Here is a 21,832-nt window from a genome sequence, read left to right as displayed (position 1 = left end):
CTTACAAATCGAAGCTTGGGTTCAGCTCGTTTATGTACAGTTCCTTAGCCACTACGTTAAGATATAGTTAGCCTAGGTATTTATACTTAATGCTAGTCAGCCTCATTAATATTATAAGCTTAGATTAGCTACAGATTTTATTCAGACAAAAAAAAAAGACTAATTGAGAGTGTAATACGAGCGAATATTTGGAATTTGTCTTTCACTTTCCGTTTTTTAGGGGGGGATTTTGGAAGAAAGTGGAGAGTGTGTTCAAGGCGCAAAGTAGGGGGAAGGGGAAATATCTCTAGATTTTTGTTTTACGCTAATAATGTGTATATATAGTGTATGGTATATATATAGTATATGTTTAATGTGGTCTACAATATAATTCATGTGTGTTTCAAAATACAAATACAATACAGTAAATGTAAATGTAAGTGTGGACAAATGGAAACAGTCAAAAGCACCGATTTTTCAGCTAAGTTTTCATATTTTTTCTTTGTTTTTTTTTTGTTTTGTTTTTTAGTTTTTTGTTTTGTTTAATCATAATAATGATAATGATAATGGATAATGGTTAAATCCCCTAGTGGTCTAAGTAATTATGGGCTTTACTTATTCAGCAGATCTCCGAAATAGGGTTTCACTCCTTCTATATACAGTTTTTGTTGCTTTTCTTTCTGTTGCTGTTTGTATATTTAATAAAATACATATAAATATATAGGTATATATATTTATATATTTAATAATGATATATTCATATATAAAATACGTATATATATTTAAGCTTTTTCAGATCTGTTCTGAATGGTTTTCTATCGCGGGTTTTTCTCAGTGCTAACGAAATTCAAATAAGGCAACTTGAATCTATGTGTATTTTATGTGTATGTATGTATATGTTATGTATGTATGGTTATGCTTCTATATCTATGTATCTGGTATCTGGTATCTATGTACGTTTAATGATCCATATAGTATATATGTATATCTATATAGTTTATAAGGTGCGCGCCTCAACAAACAATCAAAACAGAGAGATAAACAAAAGTGTGTATCCAATGGAAAATCAAATGAAAATTAAAATTCTGTAAATGCATTTCTCATTTAAAGTATTTTCTTTTTCTTTGCTTTGGGACCGATCTTTCTTTAGCTCCATTTATTCTCTCGATTAACAATCCAATTGAATGTATGTATATATATTGTGTTTGTGTGTGTGTGTGTTCTTTTTATGTATATAAAATATTTATCAAAAATAATATGCCTTTAGTTCTCTGAGAGGAGAAGAATTCATGGGGAAGGACGAGACTACACGATGTTTTTTCTTTTTTCTTTTTATGCCAATTGGTGAGATCTGGTTTTCATAGCGCGAAATGAGTTTTCAATTTCCAATTTTCAGGGCGGGAAAGGTGGGAGGGGCAAAGGGAGGATCATCTATATATAGTATATACAACTTATATAATAATACCATTACGTTTACATTGTGCTGCTCTGTCGCTTTATGTTCTCATGTTCTTCTGTTCTGTTCTGTTTTTTCTGTTTTTGTTTTTTTTGTTTCTGTTAGATGTGGGGATGCTCTTAACTCTATTTGATTCTACATAGAAACCAAATAAATAGCTTCTAAAAAAAAACAAAAAAAAATTTGATTTTATTGCACTTGGATTCCATCACTTCTCCTCTGCTCCCTTGGGGGGTGGGGACTCTCCCCCCTACGTGCACTCAATGATCATGGGCTGATTGGAGGACTCTATGACCGAGGGGCGGTTCTCCTGGGCCTGCACATGGGGCGCATGCATGTAGACTCCTCCGTTGTCCGGCAGCGGCTTCAGTCCCTTCAGGCTGCCTGCCTGAGGCGAGTGCTGCTGCTGCTGATGCGGATGTGGATGCGAGTGCGGATGCGGATGCTGATGCAGGTGTGGGGGCGTGGGACGTTGGTTGGGGGAGGCCTGCTGCTGCTGCCCCTGCTGCTGCTGCTGCAGATGATGGGGTGGCGGTGGTGGCAGCTGGCTGGCCGTGGTCAATAGCATTGGGGCAGGCCCCAGCATCATGTGTGGCGGTGGTGGCTGCTGCTGATGCTGTCCGGGTCCCTGCATGTGATTCCCCAAAGGAATAAGACGCGGTGGGGAGTGCCTCAGACTGGGATGGACCATATGCTGCTGCAGCTGCTCGTAGGCCTCACGGCTGTCCGGCTCGGGATGATCCTTGTCTGCAGATGATGAAGAAAACTATAGTTAGAGACGGTTCAAAGGGGAGGACTCTCTTATGCAGAACATACCCAAACACTCTGATGTGGCCGCCGCTGCCATGGCCAGCTCTTCCTCCAGATTGTTGGGCTTGCAGCTGGTGGTCTTCCAGTGGGTGCGCAGCCCCGAGGCACTGATGTACTTCTTGTCACAGCCCTGGCACACGTACGGCCGATCGTTGGTGTGCAGCCGCTTGTGCAGCTTCAGATGCACGAATTGCGTGAACTTCTGCGGACAGAGATCGCAGGCGTAGGGCTTCTGGCCGCTGTGGAGCCGGAGATGGGTCTTCAGGTTGGAGGTGCTCGAGAATCGCTTCTTGCAGATGTCGCACTGGTGCGGCTTCTCGCCCGTGTGCACCAGATGGTGCTTCTGCAGGTGCGCCAGCTGCGTGAAGCTCTTCGTGCAGACGTTGCACTTGAACGGCCGCTCCCCCGAGTGGGTGCGCAGGTGCACCTTCAGGTTGCTCAGCTGGCCGAAGGTCTTGCAGCACACGTTGCACTCGTAGTGCATCTTGCCGTCCTTCTTCTTCAGGGGATACGGCAGCGAGCGGTAGCCGCGCGAGGCCAGGGAATTGGGACTCAGGGGGGAGCCGCTCCGGGGACAGGAGTTGCCGTCGGGACTGAGGCTGCTGGGCGGGGAGATGCGCAGCGGGGAGAGGCGCTGCAGCGGTGTCAGTGGCTGCATCAGCGGGTGGTTCAGCATCTGGGTGCTGCTCTGCAGGAGATGCAGATTCGAGGCGGATCCTCCGCCGCTCGAGGCATTCGACTGGCGATCGAAGGGCGAATGGGAGCTGTGTGGCGGCGAGTGGAAGGTGGAGGTGGCCGCACTCCCGTAATGGTGGGGGTACCCCGGATAGCTGGGACTCGGCGAGTGGCCTCCGTGACCTCCGCCCTCGCCCTGACCCATGTAGGAGACGTGTCGCGAGGGCGAGAAGATCACGTTGTGGTGATGGTGCGACGGCGGCGGCGGCGAGCACTCCCCCTTGATGAGGGCACCCCGCGTCACTAGCTCCTGCTCTGCCACACCCACTCCAGCGGCTGACAGCTGCTCCTGTGGCTGTCCCAGGTTGGAGCTGGAGTCCGGACTCACTGCGTTTCCGTATCGCTGCGACTTCTTGTAGCTGTACGCCATCTCAGTGGGCGACGTGGGCGGCGGTGTGGCAGCGTTCGCCTGGCGGCAGGCATTGGCCGCTGCGGCAGCCGCCTCCAGGCGGTGCTGGCTCGTCAAGATCGTCTCGAGGATGCTGGAGGAGGGCTGTCCAAAGCGCACATACCGCTCGCCCGGGGGATCTGCCTCGTAGTAGGGCTTGCTCAGGGGCACAATGGTGCGGGTCTGTCCGTCAGAGTTGTGCTCGAGGACAATGACCGTGGAGGAGGCGGGCTGCTGATTGGATTGCTCTCTATCCCGTTCCCGTTCCCTCTCCCTCTCGCGCTCCCTTTCCAAATGCAACAAATGCTCATCCCCCAGATGGGTGGTGGTGCTCGGGGGACAGGCCGAGTCCTCCGAGTGGGCCACGTTGGCGTGCAGGTGGGCGTGCAGCTCCTCCTCCTCGTCGACGCCATGGGGCAGGGCATGCGACATCTGCTCGTCCACATCCTTGTGGATGGGCTCCTGTTTGACGCAGCTCTTGTTCTTGAACTCGTACTTCAGCGGCATCTTCACCTTGAACTTCCTGTACTCGTTCTTGTCCGTCTCGCAGGACATGGGCGTGGCAGCCATGCCAACCATGGCCTGGGGACTGTGGATGATGCTCGCGGTGACGCCCACAGTGGGCGGGGAGGTGCTCTGTGGCTTCTGGGCCTGGGCAATCACCGTCTCCTTGGGGGCAATGGCCTTCTTGGAGCAGTCGAGGACGTAGTTGTGCTCACTCTCGCTGTCGCTGGAGTCCTCTGGTGGCGTGAGGCCATCCTCGTGGCACTCGTTGCTGTGGTAGCCCTCATCCGAACGCACCGATCGCACGCTGCCATCCTGGGGCGTCAGCTGGTGGTCGAGGCCAGACAGAGGCGAGCCGGCGGTGTCCTTGTCGCTGCTGCTGGCCAGCGGTGAACGGTCCTGGCCAATGATCACGGAGGCATGTCGTCCGTGTTGAATGATGTGCGGATGGTGGGCGCCGCCACAGGATGTGGTGGACACGTGGGCGGGGGGACTGGCGCGACGACAGCAGGCTCCGGAGCCGGGACCAGTTGGCGGTGGGGCAGGCGGCAGGGCTTCCTGCGCGGAGGTGGCTCCCTGGGGTCCTGGCGCCGCCGGTAGATGGAGACCCATCACATAGGTGATGTGGCTGACGGCCACCTCGGCGGGTATTTCGGGTGCGGGCATGGAGTAGTGCGGTTTCTTGTGCGGCGGCATCTCATCGTGGTCCTGGTCCTGGTCCTGGTCCTCGAGTTCCTCCTCCACATCCTCCTCGAGATCCTCCTCGACGCTGGCCTGCTTGCAGGCCCCAAAAATGGTCCTCTCCGGGTCCACATCGTAGCCGAGGCGACTGGCGAAGTCCTTGCAGTACCAGACCATCAGCTCCTCGTTCGGCAGGATGTCGCGGGTGGTGTAGAAGTAGATGTTCTCCTGATGCTGGCACGCGACCAGATTCATCACGGACAAACTGTACGCAGAGGCCACATAGCGCATCCAATTGGACTGCGAACGATCCGACCCATCCAGATAGTAGTAGTCGTCGTCCTTGAAGATCTACAGAAGCATAAAGAATAGATACAGGAGAGAAGGCGGGTTAGAAAAGGATTTAGCAGGATCTAAACATGAAAGAAATGACAAGACACAAGAGAGACACACAGAACACACAGAGAACAAAACAAACTACAAAAGGAGACACAGAAAGAGGAATACAGAGTGAAAGAGTGATACAGAGAGTGAGAGAGAGAGAGAGAGAGAGAGAGAGTGCAGGCAGGATAGTAGATAGTTCTCGTGTTAGATAGAAAGAGAAAGTGCTCGGGAAAGGGGGCTGTTAGGGGGCAAGAAAGTAAGAAAAGAAAAGCATAAATCATGATTGGTGGTACCTTAATAATCCCATAGGTTATGTGGCGTGTTCCCTGCACCTGATTTTTTCGAACCACGAACCAAATATTGTTCCAAAAATGCCAACAAAATTAATTTTGATTTAATTTTTAGTTTTCGGTTTTTGTGTGTGTTTTTTTTTTGTGGGATGGTAATTTTTTCATATGAAATAAAAGTAAATTAAAGAGAAACGAAATGTTTTGGTTAGTCGCATATTTGATTCAATGGATTGGATGGAAATTTCGTTTGGTGATCGAGGGGTGTGTGGGTGGGTGGGTAAAGCATATGTTTATGATGATAGTCTTAAGGGGAAACCCATCGCAGAAAATGCAACTCAAGATCCAAAACCAAAGATCCAGTGTTTCCCAAGGATTGTGTAATGCTTACCCTCCAAAAATATCGCGCCTTATTCTTATCATTGGGATAGTTTGAGGTTGGAATGCCTTCGAAGGGGCCAAAGCGTGTGCCGCGTGGTATGACCCCACTGCTCCAAACTCCTTCAGTCTGCAAAAAGGAAATAGATCCCGAAACGGGAGGTTAGTTTTCACACTCTTCCGGGGAATTCCCTCTTTGCCGGATCCCACCTTAACATTTGGCGTTGAGTAGACCATCGATGACTTGAGTGTCAGACTCCGCGGCAGCGTCTTGTCCGCCCGATTGGGCAGTCCTCGCTCCGCCTGCACATCCGGCACTAGGTAGACGGCCAGACGCTCAAAGTCCTCCTCCCGCATACGCGTCACATCGTAGTCCTGGCTGCCATCGGGCGTTGGACTGCGACTACGACTGCGACTGCGCGCAGTCCTTCGCGTCGACAGTTTGTGGTGCGGATGGGGATGTGGGTGTGGATGTGGATGGGGATGGGGATGGACATGAGGATGATGATGTGACGCTGCCTTCATATTGTTGACAGCTCCTGCTCCTGTCTGTGGTTGGTGCTGCTGCTGTCCCTGCTGCTGCTGTTGCTGTTGCTGCTGCTGCTGCTGTTGCTGCTGCTGCTGATGATTGTGATGATGTCCATGCATTTTGACTACAGCTAAAATTGTTGCTCTCCTTTTTGTAAGGATTTATAGTAGATGGTCTAGTGGTTGTGTGTCTGTGTGTGTGTGTGGTGTGGCTGCTTATCCTGATAGTTTTACTTGATCTGCAAAGAAGAAAAGAGCAAAGGAAAAGCCATTTAGTTGGACTCGCAGTGGAATGATGTTTTATTTCCCGCCTATAAATAAATACTGCAACCTTTTGAGAGGCACCGGCACCCCCCTGAAAGCTCTCTCCACTCAAAAGTCTCTCACTCGATTTTGCAGTGTTGCATTCTGGCTGTGTTATCGGTAGAAAATGAAAAGCTAAAGCGTTCGTCGAGTGCCGAGTGGCAGGGAAATGGGTATGCTACGGGTGTGGAAGCGGGGTGTTTGCACAGTTCAAGATTACGGCCTTAATGGAGGTTACACGTTCACGTTCAGGGGCAGTTCTTACCCCTCCACCTGCTGCTGCCCTTCTTTGTGGCTTAGAAAATTCTTTCTTTACTTTCAACGAATATTATTCTGAAAATTCCTGGGAACGACACTCACTTCAAGTGATTTTCCTCATTTGGCTGCCATTGCTGTTGCTTTTGTTTTGTACTCTCGTTTCTTGAATATTCTTTTTATTACTTTTCAGGCATTTTATTTTATTTTATTTTATTTATTTTTGTTTAATTATTATTAATCTGCTAATTGGAAAGGGGTTGGTGTGTTTGGTTTATTGCTGCATTCTCTCACATTAATCCAGTTTTAATTCTTGATTTTTGTGTTGGACCCGCAAATTACGCGTCACTTTCGGTTTTTTTCCCCGTCTGTCTCTCTCTCGTTACGCATACGCCGTGTGGACGCCGCCGTTGCCGCAGCTGCTGCTGCTGCTGCCGCGTGGGCCCGCTCCTTTGGGGGGTATATTCTATGGCTATTCTCCTGCGTTCTCCAAGCATTTCTCATTGGCAACGCGGCATTCTAAATCCTATTTTGTTTTTTTTTTTGCCAACAAAATAAATGCAAACGCTCACGGAAAATGCGGCAACAATACGGAAATGAATGGCAAACGAACAACCAACAGCCAGAAGAACGGAAAGTACAAAAAAAAAAATTACAGGCAAATATGTAGTTTTGATTTTTTCTTCTTCTATTTTTCCTGTTTTTTTTTCTTTGTTTTTTTTTTTTTTTGCTAAGAAGAGAACGATGGGAAACGTTGACGCCGCCGACCGAGAGTTGTTCCTACTACTGACCCACATACAACCGGCATAGACCCCAAAAAAGCTCACATTAGCGGGCAGGCAGAAAGTGCACACACACAGGGATACATGCACACACACTGTGACAACCGCCGCGCCGGCATATTGCACTCACTCGAACTGCAGTGCACGACGAACCGAACGCATCTCAAAGATTCTCTCGCTCGGAAAGTTGTTGTTTTTTCTTCTTTCGCCGAGCAAAAGCTTTTTCGCTCTGCGCTGCTCTGCTCCCTGGGCTGCCTAACGCGGGTAGGTAGTGGTTGCTCGTCGGGTGGCTCGACATTTGGTGGTTGGGTGGTTGCTGCTGCGTCGATAATTCAAAAATGTTATGTCTCTTTTATTTCTGTCTATAAATTTTCAGCTGCGCAATCAGGAACTTATTGTGCAAGGCTATTGCCCTGCCCACCGCCCACTGGCCACTGGCCCTGACTCTGCGTCCCCTAGGAGTTATTTCTGGCTAATATTTGTTGCAAGATGTCTCTGATCTGAAGATGAGATAGTCGGTAAGGCATGATTGAATTTCAGTTGTTTACAGCATTTGATAAATGGATAGATTTTTTTTTAACCTAAATTCTGACTTGATTTCAACCTAATTGAATAGAAGAAATCCAGGAAGTAGGATCTCCCAATTATATAATGCACAAAAGATATGGACAGATGTTTGGAAACTTAAATAAAGAAGCCTGCTTTAAGAAACCAGGAAGTTTAAAATCACAACAATGAAACCTTGAAATTTCCCTTGAATGAATCATAGAATCAACAAACTGTAGGGAGAACCATTGAAAGTGGGCGATTTTCCCACCTATAGATCCTTGAGTGCACTAAAGCCACGTCTATTTACCAGGAAATTCCAGGGAATCTAATCAGAGAACTCTCTTATCGCTCTACCCTCCACTAAGTAGCGGTGCAATCACATAACCAGGAAGTCCCATGTGATGGTCGCTTTTGTACTCTGTACACGAGTATACGAGTATGTGGCGTGGAGGGTACAGTAGTGCAGTACTTGTAATTGTTGCAAAACTCACCCAGAAATATTCCCGTAAATATATATTCCCGTATATATGGTTCAACTCCCCCGTTAAGATCGCTAGGGAGCCCCGTATCTGTATCCCGTCCGCTCGTAGAACTGTACGCACGTAGAATGCGGTGCAACATAGCCGAGCCCCAGGCGATTGGCCAACGCTGCTCAACGATGGGCGACACGGATGCAAAAAAATTTTACCACAGAACTACGGGAGGAATCTCATGGGTGCATCTGTCGTTGCATCTGTATCTGTGTGTCTGTGTGTCTGTGCTGTTTTATTGTTTATAGATGCACTTGCACTTGCGAATAGCTGGCGAGTGCGGAAATGTGCGAAAACGATATTCGGAAAGTGTTTTTCTGTGGCACCTTTTGTGTGTGGGTTGGTTTTGTTGCCAGTTGCCCGTTGCCAGTTGGCGCCGTCAAAGCGAATGAAATATGCAGACAAGATGAGGAAGACTCGTCGAACGATGGTCTCGAGATACTTTCGATTTTAGACCAGAGATCTCACTGGCAAAGGGTTTTGCACTGGGCGGGCAGTGTAAAGCGGTGAAAGGGTGGAGCAGATGCAGATACAGATGCGTTTTGCCCCACTAGGAAGTCGACAAAAATCAACAAAATTCTCACTAGAATCAACAATTTCAGGGTGTCTCAGTGTGTGTATGTGTGTGTGTGTGTGTGTTTGTGTGTAGATAGCGCGCCAAAAAGCTTTTCGCTATCGCTGTGAAAATGAAAATAAACAGCTGCACATACACACAGATACACAGATATTAAGATACAGATACAGAGACACTGATACATACGAGTGTGGCGCTGCATTAGAAACAAAAAGTAAAAATCGCAGTGCGCTTTGCGTTTCTAATCATCGCACAATTGCATTTGAAGGACACACTCGGCCAGAGATACGCTACGAGAAGATAGAGAGAGACAGCCAGCGACAGGTTGTAACGAGCCGAAAGAGAGGGCACTAGTCGCGTCAAATTAAAAATAAATAACATAAAAATGTAAGCGAGCGAGAAAGAGGAAGAGCCGGAGGGAGAGGCAGAGGGAGAGAGAGAGCATTTGTCAACATTCAACTTGAACGCCGACGACCCATGCACCGCCCGAGCGCCTCGTCTCCTCTGTTCCGCTCCCAAGTGCATTTTTGATAAGCGATTCTCCACATTGCGCATACGCCCTGAATGACCGTCCGTTCGTCGGTGTGAGCGCCTCTTCCCTCTCTGCCAGTGCCATTGCCACTGCCACTGCCACTGCCTCTGCCTCTGCCTGATGCTACTGCTAATAATTCTAGCAGTTGGAAAAAACTTCCGCCCTGTCGCTTCTATGCTCCGTCTAATGCATCGAATGCATGCACGATCTTTATCAAATTGCAATGCGGGAAGCGTTGCAAAAGCGAACAGAACCGAACCCCAAATGAGGTCTGATTGGAATCGCATTCAAGGACAAACCGAACACTGCACTGCAACCGCATATGTACATATGTATATACTCGTATGCATATAGTATGCACGAGTATATATGGCACATACATATACATAGATGCATATATAACTGATAACTGCCGTCATAAATTAAATGTGTGCTCGTATGACCATCTCTTTCTGGCCAACTAGGAAATAAACATACGGACGGCTGCTAAGTAGTTTCAATGCATAAACAAATTTAACGATGTTTTTTCTTCAAGTGTAATGTAAATATTTATCATGGACCTGCTCGGACGTGGTTTCTACTCATAAATACTATTCCAAAGTGGGGGGTTTCTAATCCAAAATGGGTTTCTAGGGGGTGTTTTAGTTGGTTTCTTCTCGTAAATAGTGCTTCTAGGGGCTGTTATATTTATATATGGTGTTCCTCTATATGATATCAAAAGAGGAAACTAAATAGATGTTAAAAGCATTCTTGGATTATATTGCATTCATTAATGGATTATAATCGTAAATGGGGTTTCTAGGAATCAAATCTTTCGCTGGCTATCAAAGACGGAACCCAATGTTGTATGATTAGCCTTGATTTCAAGGGGCTTTTCTTAAAGGAATTCTTTTCCTGGTTGAACCTAAATATTGTCTTTTATATGGTTTATTTTTGTTGTTTCGAAGGCATTCTTTTCCTAAATATAGTTGAGGTGGAACCTGATCATTCCTGAAAGATTGGCAATGCCCTGCTATATGAAATGTTATGAAACCCCCCATTCGCTACACTTTCCTAACTGTCATTCCGAGATTCGTTTCACTTACATTCGGAGTACAAGTACATCTCTCTATAAGATGACTTTTCAGACATTCATTCACTCAATCAATCACTCTCGGTTATAGAGAAAGAGACAGGGACAGACACAGCCACAGCCACAGAGACATAGAGTGGGAGAGCGAGAGAAACAGAGAGAGAGAGAAAAGAACCCGGAAATGTAAAGTGTAAACGTAGAACAAGTCAAATACGAGGGGGAGGTGCAGCACAGGCAGCGGAGGGGAAGGTGCTAAAGGGGGGAAAGGGGAGGAATTCGCATTTAGTTTTATGTGCATGCAAAACGAAACGAAAAGCGAAAAACGAAACGAAAATTGCCAACGCAGTGGAGGAGGAGGAGGAGGGCAGGGCGAAGACGGGAGGGGCAGCTGATAAAATAAAATTGTGTGCTATTTTGTTTGTGTGTATCTGTCCCTCTCTTGCTCGCTCGGTTGCAGTTCGTCTACTTCTGCCCCCCTCCCTCCCCCCACGCCCTCTCTCTGTCGCTCTGTCTGCTGTAATAATAATTTGTGCGAGCTTTTTTTTTTTGCTGAAAGGGAATGGAAGGAAACGGGAACAGAACGCAGGAGGGTGGCGGTATGGCAGTAAGAGCATCATCGGCATCGTCATCATCATGTTGATGATCATCATTATGATCATCATAACCTTGAGTCACAAGACGAGAATGTGCATGCGAATTGAATGCAAAAAACTAACAAAAACACTCACTGTGTTACGCCGCACTCATCCGCATAGCAAACGTAACGTGTGAGGAGAGGGGGGAATGGGGAATGGGAAGAGCCACCGACACAGTGGGTGTATTCCACTGATTATCTAATCATACAAAATGTGCATTGAAATTAATATCCACATTTCAAGGACAATGGACAAAAGGTATGCCACATGCAGCAATGCAGGCAGGCGGTCGGGGGGCAGACATGTTTTTATGCTCAAATTCAAAACCGAGACAAATGTATCTATAACCATTACAAACAACCCCATCACCCATCACCCGTCACCCGTCCACCCACAATGCTCAACACCACCCACAGTGCCAGGCAGTCAACCCTTCTTCTGTAAAAGCTGTAAAAGTATTGTGTTGCGGTTTCGTTGCACTTTAACCTTGAAAATCTTTGTTACTTCAATTTGCGCATGTGCACGCCGAGTGCACTCTCCCATACAGAGAGGTGTAGAGAAAGAGAGAGAGTGATAGTGATAGAGATGGAATGAGAGAGAAAGGGGGGCTGACAGAATGCAGGAGAGAGTGTGTAGAAAAGTACAGGAGGAGTAGAAGTCTAGGGTCTACTGTCTAGGGTATGGGTTTGCCTTTCAATACTATCGATGCCTCACTGTACATACATATGTACTTCCACGGTGCAGTACAGTCAGTACACAAATTTCAGCGCAATTAAAAAGCCACAATAAAAGCGAAAGTATATTTAACTTTTGACAGCAAGAAAACCGCAACCAAAAATAATTAAAATAAATCTTAAAATATGCATTAATTTTTTGTTTTTTACTTGGAATTGAAAATAAAAGTAAAATTTCGTTGATTTTTGTGTGGTTTATTTTTTGCGGTTCTGTATCTGCCTTTGATATATGCCCTTTCCGAGGGTATCACTGGGTTAACAAGGGAATTTTCGATCTACAATTTATTTTTATGTGCTTCCTTTTTGTAAGTGCCAATAAATCAATGAGAATTGTTGTTTTTTTTTTGACGTTACGTTAAAATATATATATTTTATAGTTCCGCTATATCTGTTTTTTGTTGAAGCTTTCGTTTTGCCCTTGATTTAATCGTGGCACTGGGTAATGCGCTTTGACGTAGGTCTAAGTAATCATAAACCATAAATTAAGTGCCTATTCCTGGTACCTAGACCTTGGAATACCCCTCTGCTGCTAACACCCTCTTTCTCTCTCTCTCTCTCTCTCTCTCTCTCCGTCTCTGCATTCTTATCAATGCACTTTTATTTCGCATTTACTTTAAACTTTGCTTCGTTATCAGTTCTGCTGTCTTATTGCGCAGTGAAAGTTTTCCATTTGCATTCTTTGTTTATTTTACGTTTGTTCTTGTTTTTTTTGCTGCTATAATTAGTGTGTTTTTTTTTTTAATGGTTTTAGTTTGTTTTTTCTGTTTTTGTTTGGTTGATTGTAAAATTTTGTTTGTTTGCTTTGCTGTTTAATTGAAAATGATTAAAAATTGATATAGATGTATAATCGCGAATGGAACCTGAAGGGTGGGGATTGTATAAGAAAAAGATTGCCTGCTTTGGGGGTACCTCTATATCGATATCTGTGTCTGTATCGATAGTCTACAATCTAATCTACTCTTTGTACTCCTGGGAGGCCTCTAGGGGATCCTTCCTAGGCACGTTCACCTTAGGTTTTATTCAGAAAACTCCCCAACTAGATCGAAAATTTAATAGAAACAACAAATTAAGCTCAAGCGCCTCCACCATTGGGAGAAAGGCCAGAGTTCAACCCGTTGGGAGATTCTGCCATAGATTGCATCATCTGCCTCGTCAGGGTTAACGAACCCAAAGGTCAAATGCTTTTTACCCAGACTCAGTCGCAGTCGACGCCGACAGCGACGGGGGGCAGGGGCAGGGGCAGCGGCAGACGAAGGCAGTGCCAGTAGCGGAGTACGCTGAGGCAATGCAAATTCAAATGCAGCCAGAAATGAAAAATGGAGAAATGAAGAAATGGAGAAAAGGAAAAATGTTCCTCCGCGATGATGATGTCATGGCAACAAATGGGCGTAAAAGAATAATGCATTTATCCTGCGGCAGGATATTCCTAACCGAAGCCCCAGCGAAACTCCAGCCAAAAAGGCAGGAAGAGCAATTAAAAACCATAAAGAAACGAAAGATAGATACCTATAGGAGATCAGATCGCCAGCCACCAAATGTCTGGCGTTGCAAGCGGCTTAAAGGTATAATCCTGTGGGCGACACATTACCTTGACGACGACAGCGACAACGACAACGACAACGCAACGGCAACAACAAACACGACCTACGACAAAGCGATTGAAAATGCGCATAAATTCGACAAAGGACCAGACCGTGTCTGCTCGGGTGGAGTAGGAGTAGAAGTAGGAGTAGGAGTTGGGGGCGTATGAGTTGCAGGGGCATACAGATTGCCTGCCAGACCATGACAACAAAAAAAGTCAAAGTTGCAAAAAAAAAGAAAAAGAGAAAGAACTTTCCGAGCGAGAGATGGAAAGAGAAGGGGAGTGAAAGAGAGAAAAAATAAGGGCCAGACAACAGAAAAGGCGAACGACCCTTTTCAGGCATTTTTCAGACGCCAGACGACGCCATCGATGGGAGCCCTGGCTGTGGCTCTGCTGCTGTTACCTCCTATGTTGGGGCAGGGCCCTGCCACTGGCACTGGCACTGCTGCTGCTCCTGCTCTGCTCTGCTCTGCTCTGCTCTGCTCCTTTCAGCTCATTATCCTTTTCGCTTTTCATACATAAATCGCACTGGCGATAACTGCTGCTGGCACTGGCGTTCAATGAACTCCACTCTGCCGGGCACGTACGGTCGTCGGCTTTTCCTTGCAACAACAACAGGGGAAATCCGGGCGTATACACACCCAATACGGAAAGCGAAACACACACAGGACAACGACAGCAAAAGCTCTGCCGCTGCCACATGCAGCTACAGCAGCAGCAGCGACAGCGCCAGCACCAGGCAGCAGGCAGCAGACAGACGCAAAGCGAAGGTCCTGCCCAGCTTCGGGTTGGGCTCTGGGTTCCTTGGTCTTGACAGTGTGCAGAGTGGCAGTGGCAGCAGCAGCAGCAGCAGCAGCAGCCGGAGCAGCAACGTCGGAAAACTCGCAACGGCTGCGCTGCCACCGAGGGCAAGGACCCGGCGGTCGACTGCAGTCGAGACTCTTGTGCGCCGACGTCATCGCTGTCGTCTGCCCAGGCGCAGCGCAAGTTTCACTTTTAATTTTTTCCACCCATTCAGCATTCAGCAAAAGCCCAAAAGCGCCAGACAAGGCCATGCGAGCGAGCGAGACGACGGGCTGCTGTTTGTGTCTGGGGCCCAGGACAACGTTTTTCGGGAAGGGGTGCCAACAGGCGGGGGTACTGTTCCAAGGGTGGAGTGCATTACTGAACTCTCGAATGTGTGTGTGTGTGTGTGTGTGTGTTTGGCGAGAAGGTTGTTGAACTGCGTCGGCAGCGACGTTGCAAACTTTCACAATGTTGCCGCAGCAGCAGCGGCAGCGGCAGCAGCAGGACTCGTCCGTTGGGTTCGTGGTGGCCTAGGACATGGTCTCGGTGTCGGGCTGGGTCCGATTCGGGTTCGAGCCATTGGTCAAAAGCAAAAGTAGATTTTATGCAAAAGGATTTCTAATGCACTTTACCTTTTCTTTTCGTTTCTTTTCTGTTATTTCCTTTGTTTATTGCACAATCACAGTGCAGAGAATACTCGTAATCGTATTTCCGTTGCCGTTGCCTTTTCCTTTTCCTTCTCTCAGTCTCAGTGTGGTTTTTGGTGTCTCAGTCTTAGGTGTTGGCTCCCATGGGGCTGCTGCATTTTAAGCGCGACTTGAAGAAACTGACGATCGCAAAGTTATCCCGAAAATAGATGCGGTTAAAGTATAGAGGTCTACGCCAATGGACGTATGAACACATTGCACAGAACTGCATTGGTGGCATCGCACTGCGGCACTGCGGCCCTGAACTATATGGATACATGTGCTGGAGCTTATCTAGGAGCGCCTATTCTCTTAACTACACTTAAGCACTCTCCTCCTACTGTAAAAAAACATTTCCTTATTCTTCTTATTTTCTTGTTGCTGAACACATTTTGTGGTATGAATTTTCCTGCTACTTCTACTTCTATATGCACAGTGGGTGTTGTTGTTGTTGTTGTTTTAGTCGTTTGGTCCACGGAACTGCGCCACGGCTGTGCCAGACATGACCTGCCCAACGCGTTAACATCCCGAGTCAGGACTGAATCGAGCTCCGTGCGATGGTCGAGGCAACAGCAGTAGCAGCAGCGGCAGCAGCAGCCGCCAGTCGCTGCTGCAGTCAACGCAAGCAGAGACTGCGACGCCTGCAGAGTGCAGAGACAGTAAGCAGTGGGCAAGAGGGGGGGCGGTGTGTGTGGAAACGGGTCGAGGTATTGGCACTTGCACTTGGCACGGCCTGAACTCGCGCATTCGAAAACAATAGCAACAACCGAAGGGTGACAGCAGCAGCAGCAGCAGCCCCAGCAAGGGCGGCACTCGGCTTCGTGCTGCTTTCGTGCTCGTGCCGAAGCTTTGGTTCGATTCGATTCGGGTGCAAGTGCAGCCTTGCAGGGTTGGCTTTGTGCATGTTCAGGCACACCGGGGCGGGAGTAGAGAAGCTCTTGAAAGTAGCATAAAATATTGGGATAGGTCATAAAAAGGAGTTGTGTCTCTAACTAATTTTCTTTTACAAGTAAATATACCCTAATCCAGTAGATATACCCTTTGAGATCCTTATTATTTGTTGTGGAAATTTTGAAGTAATTTCTTTCAGTGCATTGCAGACTAACGAAAAGCTCTCCCATGCACTTGCACTCTCTCCCATAACGCATGCTCCCTGACTCTCTCCCATTGAGCCAAGGGATATCTTGCATTCTCGCTCACAAATTGACCATTGACAATGAACTAGAGCAAAAGCCGGAAATGTCTGGGCCATGGACATTAGGAGTATGCCAAAGCCAAGTCTTAAGAACCTCTTCGGAGTTAAAATCTTTGCTTAGAACTAGCCGAACCGACGACCGGGGGAGCAAATTAGTTGAGTTTTCCAGGCACGTTTTTAATGGCCAGCGACAAAGCACACACAAAAAGAACTGTAAAACCAAAAAGTAATAGCAAAAGTACAGCCCGAGAATGTACCGTTAGTTAATAAAAAGCCATTTTGTCATAGTCAAATTACGACTGGGGGCCCATAACCTCTCGGATGGAGCTGGGTGGAGCACGTATTACGTATGCAAGGCGCGTAAATGAGCATAATTTGATATCCAACAATCAAAAGAGAGGGGGACACGGAGAGAGAGAGAGGGAGAGAGAGGTAACTCCCCCTCTCCAAACACCATATTCAATGGGCATCAATGATCGGGCCGACGGTCTTTTATCGGCTCCGCAATGTCACAGTCAATGCACAGAAAAACAACAAAAATGTAAGAATTTACAGCTAAATACGATAGTGTGAAGCCAGCAACAGCAACAACAACGATGACACAGAACCTGTCGCCTGCAGCAACAACAACAGCAACAGCAACAGCAACAAAGTTCAACGTCAAGGGGACGGACTCTTCAAAACGCGGCTTTGACTTCGGCTTCCAACTCGAACTCGCACTCGAACTCGAATTCGAGCTCGGGCGCATGCGCTTGTGCTCTTCGTGTTCGTTCGTGTCTTGCATGTTGCGCTAGCTCGCTCTCTCTCGCTCGCCGACTGTCTCCCTCTCTCACTCTCTTCTCAGGTGTACGAGTATGTATGTGTGTGTGAGTGTGTGTATGCTTTGGTTATAACGCGCTTGAGTAGGTCGGTCATTGAACTTGTTTTCTTTTCATCTGCGTCTGTGCCGTCGCTGCTGCTGCTGCTGCTGCTGCTGGTGCTTCTACTTCTTTCATTCTTTTGGACTGGCCACACTTTCTTCCTGGTTTCGTGCGCTCTCTTTGCTGCTTGCCACCTGTGCGTGCGTTGGCGTGTTGGCGCGCACTCTTTTGAGAGACAGCGATCTCTCTCTTGCACGCTCTCTTAAGCTGGTTTCTTGGGAGGCTGGCGGCTGGCGGCTGCTGCTGGCTGCTCGGATGACTTGGCAGGTCTTGTGCCTGTGCGTGGCAGCAGCAGCAGCAGCAGTGGAAGCAAGTGGCAAGCAGCAGCAACAATTCTAATTGCAGGCAACAGGCAGAAAGCAAAAGGCAAGGCAGAGCTGGAACCGGGGATGGGGCCCAAGGTAAGACCAATGTCAATAACCCTGAGCTGGCCAAGAGTAAGAGTGATTTGATTCCCTTTTCATCGGGGGTCTTTGAGGAGGAAGAAGACTGCAGTGACTGCAGCAGAACCACAAGAAGAACACACTGCAACAGCAGAAGAGTGGGAGGGGGAAGCAGAACACGTTGAGAGCAAGAACCTCTGGAGCTGGAGCTGGAGCTGTAGATGGAGCTGGAGGCACGCCATGTGCCCATCCATGAGCATTTGCCAGTTGAACGCCCTTTTCACGGCAAATGATTCCCGATTCGCGATGCCTGTACCCCCATAGAGAGTGAGTGAGAGGGAAAGAGAGAGAGATAGAGAGAGAGGTGGAGGTGGAGGAAGGGGGGGCCTGTGTTGTTGCAACTTCAACCTGCCCCAAACCCAGCCCCTTGCCCAAGGATGATGCCCACAGAACAGAATATGTGGAAACTGAACTGGTTTCCCTCTCTCCTGTTCGTTGGTCTTTGGCGCTTTTGCTGCCACGGGATGGATGTCTCTTTCGCTGGCGTTGCGGCAGCAGCAGCGGCAGATTCACTTTTTGTTGGAGCTGCACCTCCAAAGGGGGATTCTCTAATTCTTAGCCTAGGTCCTTGGCCTCTGTCTCTCTCTCTCTCTCTCTCGCTCTCCCTGGCAGAAATAACTCCTTCTCTGAAATGAAAACGAAAACCCAAAGGAAGGCAAGTTTGTTGCCTAAGTCTTTTGTTTTGTGTGTGTGTGTTTGTGTGTGTGTGGGAAGAGCACGGAGGTGATGGGGAATAGAGAATGTGGCAGTCAATGAACTCTCGGCATGCGTGCCAAATAATAAAAAAGAGGAACAACAAAAAGAATTACAGCGGAAGAAAGATGAGGAATAGACAGCCGACCGCCCCACGCCCCACGCCCCATGCCCGACGCCCCACGCGTGTCATAGCTCATAGAATGTTAGAGCTTACGCCCCAACAACCGTCTCAAAAGCTCATTTAAATTGCAAAAATCCATCTGAACCGAGAGCTATAGAAGATAGCTCATAGCCGTCGATATATAACTCATTTGGTATTCGCCATTCGGAATCGGATTCAACAGATTGACGGCTCGGCTACTCGGCTACTCGGCCCCCGAGCAGGTGGTGGGCCCCTCAACAGCTGCAACAACAGAAGCCGCAGCCGCAGCCGCAGCAGCAGCTAATGACCTTGATATTGAAAGTATCTTTGAATTACAAATTCTAAACGAAATGAGGGGGTTAATGGTTTTTGGGGTGGGGGATCTGTTCATTCATCTCGTTTCGTTTCGATTTCATTTGCAATTTATTTGTTTATACAATATTTTATAGCTTTTATTTGTTATTGTTATTGTTGTTGTTGTTGCTATTGCTGTTGCTTCTGTTGGAGCGTGTTAGCGTGCCGATCGTCGGCTGTCGAGAGTCATTTAAAGTCAAAGTCAAGGTTTTTCTGCCTTACGTCGCCAATTATCTCTCTGTCTCTCCTATATAAACCTCTCTCTCTCTCTCTCCCTTTTGCTCTACTCATACTATATATATATATATATATATATATATATATTATATATCTCTTTCTCTGTCTCTCTCACCTACTCATATATGTCTCGTTGTGTAGCTCCTCTTCACTCTTTACCCCCCCATTTGTTGTTGTTTGTTTAAGCCCAAACAGGTTTTGTCTAATTATTTTTGTTTTTGCTGATGTGATTATTAAAAAACCTTATATATTCTCGTATGGAAAGACAGGAGGGGGCTGGATATACGTTTGTGTCTGTATAAAAGTTTTCTAATGAAATGCCAGTTCCCATCATCATCCCATTTCGAGCATTCTCTTCGTCGACGGACCCAAGAACCCACCAGCCGTCTGCTGCTTATGCCATTTTTCTAGCCTGTCTGTAATTAATCACTATTCTTCGGCATCGGCATCGGCTTCGGCGTCGCCTTAGCCTTCGCCTTGTTTTTTTGGGGCTTTTTGTTTGGAAACGTGTTTGCGCCCCCCAATGCGGTGTGGCGGATTATTATATAACATTTCTATCGAAATTTTCTGATTAACATAAATCGCAGTAACCGAAGACTTTCTTTGACGAACATCATGGTTAAAATTAAACACAAGTCATAAATTATGATTGTTCTAAGAGAGATGGTTCTCCCAGGGGCAGAGGGTCCCAGGGGTTGCAGTAGAAAATCAGGAATACAGCTCAACAGTAAATGAAGTGATTAAGATGTCAATAAAAAATGATGAATAAAGAAAAATTATCTAAGCATAAATTATAGGAGAAGTTTTTTGTGTGTAAAAAGTTCTAACTGGAAATTAGAAATTACCTAAGAATCATCTTTGCGAATATATTAGGTAAAAGATATTAAAGATGATATCCCAATCAATTTCTATAGGAAAGGAACTTTGGAAATGCATAAATTATAGACACATATTCCTGAAGATGCACTCACTTCTTATGTCATTTCTATAGGCTATGCATAGGCTATACCCACCCACAAATACCTCAAAGAGAAGAGAAAAGTACTTAAGTTTTTCCCCAAGCCCTGGCCAGTTATCCCATAAGAAAGCTTTTCTCTGCAGAACTTTCGGGAAGCCTCTTGGTCTTTCTATCTTTAGCTATCTTTTGGTTCAAACTTTATCCGATACAATCTAGTCATTAAAAGCCATCTTTTTATGGAATCTGTAAGAACAGAACCTAAACATTGATTAGACCATAAATGTGCTTGGCTTTGCAGAACTTTCGGAAGATGTTTCATAAAGTTATTCCCTTCGTTTCTTGGATCAAGGGGACAACCCACCATCTATAGTATCTATGTTCCATAAAATAGACCCGTAAAAACCTCTCGCTCAGCCATCGTTACCTTGTCAACCATATAGCTGGGAATATAACTTATGGATATGGAAAAGTGTGGCAAAAAACAAAGCAAAACATTGGCAATAAATCAATTAGATGTCGAAGTCTAAGTAGTAGTACTCACCATTTTCATTGTTTAATTGCATATCCGTTCCGTGATGCTGGAGCTGAAGCTGAGGCTGAAGCTGCTTGTGGATAGGGTGTCTGTTGCTGTTGTTGTGGATGCTGTTGGTGTGGCGGCTAAATTTAAATCCATTACGCAATAAATCCAATCCAATCCAAAAAGCGGTTCAAGTGTCAATTATGATCGACGCTTTGTAATCCTCATGATACCGATAAACATTGTTTGGATGTTTTGTTTGTGGGTGGGAATTGAACTAACTTAAAGATTTATGTAGATGGATATTTTTTTTTGGGGCAGTCTTATGTTTGGATGTCACTTGTTCTTAACTCTTTCTTCTTCCCTTTGATTGCACCGGGGAGAATTTGTTCAGGGTTTCACTTTGTTTCACTTGTAAAAATAAGTATCTTTCGACAATTTTAGAACGTTATTGAAATTGTATCTTCTGTCTTTAAAAAAAAAATAAAGCGTGCGGGTCTTACGAAACCATGTCTCGATCGTTTTGTTGCTTACGGGAAACTGAAACTACGGATGAGTCGCGGTGCGACTTCAATGTCGATGTCGTTAGAGGCTTCTGAGTGGCAGTGGCAGTGGCAGTGGCAGCGACTGAGGCAGCAGCAGCGACAGCGGTCGAGCAGACAGATAGACTTTTCAGACATTTCATTACACGATACACGCACACACCCATTCACCGCATACAAATACACTCTCTTTCTTCTTTCTCTTCTCAAACAGAAACACGCACACATGGAGGCAGTGGCAGAGGCAGAGGTAGAGAGAGATAGAGAGAGACAGAGACACAGAGAGGTAACAGCAGCCGCTCAGGTGTCTCAGGTTCTTGATCACCCATACAATTGCCCGAGAGAAGAGATCTCTCTTTGACTGGCTCGGCTCGGCACGGCACGGCACGGAAAGGCACGGCACGGCACGGCTCTCTCTGTCTGCCTGTCTCTCTATCTCCTCTCTTTCTTTGTGTGTGAGCGCGCAACAGGCCAGAACTTTCATTCAAGGTGAGCGCGCGCGCGCAGGTATCTCTTTGGCATTGGAACCAGCAGCAGCAGCAGCAGCAGAAGCAGCAGCACCACTACAGCCACAGCCACAGGCACAGCCACAGTTACAGCCACAGCCACAGCACTGCCGCTTGCTGCTCTTTTTCTTTTTCGCACAAAATAGTTCTAAACGTCTCTAACACACACACA

General features: G+C 46.8%; 1 protein-coding gene and 1 long non-coding RNA gene across 6 annotated transcripts; one reads left to right on the top strand and one right to left on the bottom strand.

Moving 5' to 3' along the window:
* Positions 1 to 211: 211 nt before the first annotated feature.
* Positions 212 to 21,246, bottom strand: Blimp-1 (PR domain zinc finger protein 1). 5 transcript variants are annotated; one of them, XM_033383708.1, is made up of 6 exons: positions 20,637 to 21,246; positions 5,813 to 6,369; positions 5,616 to 5,732; positions 5,231 to 5,269; positions 2,252 to 4,904; positions 212 to 2,182 (listed from the first exon to the last, which is right to left on the bottom strand). In XM_033383708.1, the coding sequence occupies exons 2-6, from the start codon at positions 6,248 to 6,250 to the stop codon at positions 1,686 to 1,688; spliced, it is 3,744 nt and encodes a 1,247-aa protein (XP_033239599.1). In that variant the 5' UTR covers positions 6,251 to 6,369; positions 20,637 to 21,246; the 3' UTR covers positions 212 to 1,685. The 5 variants fall into 5 exon arrangements, with proteins under 5 accessions (XP_033239599.1, XP_033239600.1, XP_015043107.2 ...); XM_033383709.1 differs by lacking the exon at positions 20,637 to 21,246 and adding an exon at positions 15,097 to 15,683; XM_015187621.2 differs by lacking the exon at positions 20,637 to 21,246 and adding an exon at positions 6,699 to 6,716.
* LOC117184799 (uncharacterized) lies at positions 7,618 to 7,993 on the top strand. The gene is made up of 2 exons (XR_004470273.1): positions 7,618 to 7,734; positions 7,847 to 7,993. It is a non-coding gene; the product is annotated as an uncharacterized lncRNA (long non-coding RNA).
* Positions 21,247 to 21,832: the final 586 nt, after the last annotated feature.

This window comes from Drosophila pseudoobscura, chromosome X (assembly GCF_009870125.1).
Source record: "Drosophila pseudoobscura strain MV-25-SWS-2005 chromosome X, UCI_Dpse_MV25, whole genome shotgun sequence".
Lineage (NCBI taxonomy): Eukaryota > Metazoa > Arthropoda > Insecta > Diptera > Drosophilidae > Drosophila > Drosophila pseudoobscura.
The sequence above is the reverse complement of the archived record's forward strand: the minus strand, read 5'-3'. Positions and strand labels throughout refer to the sequence as shown.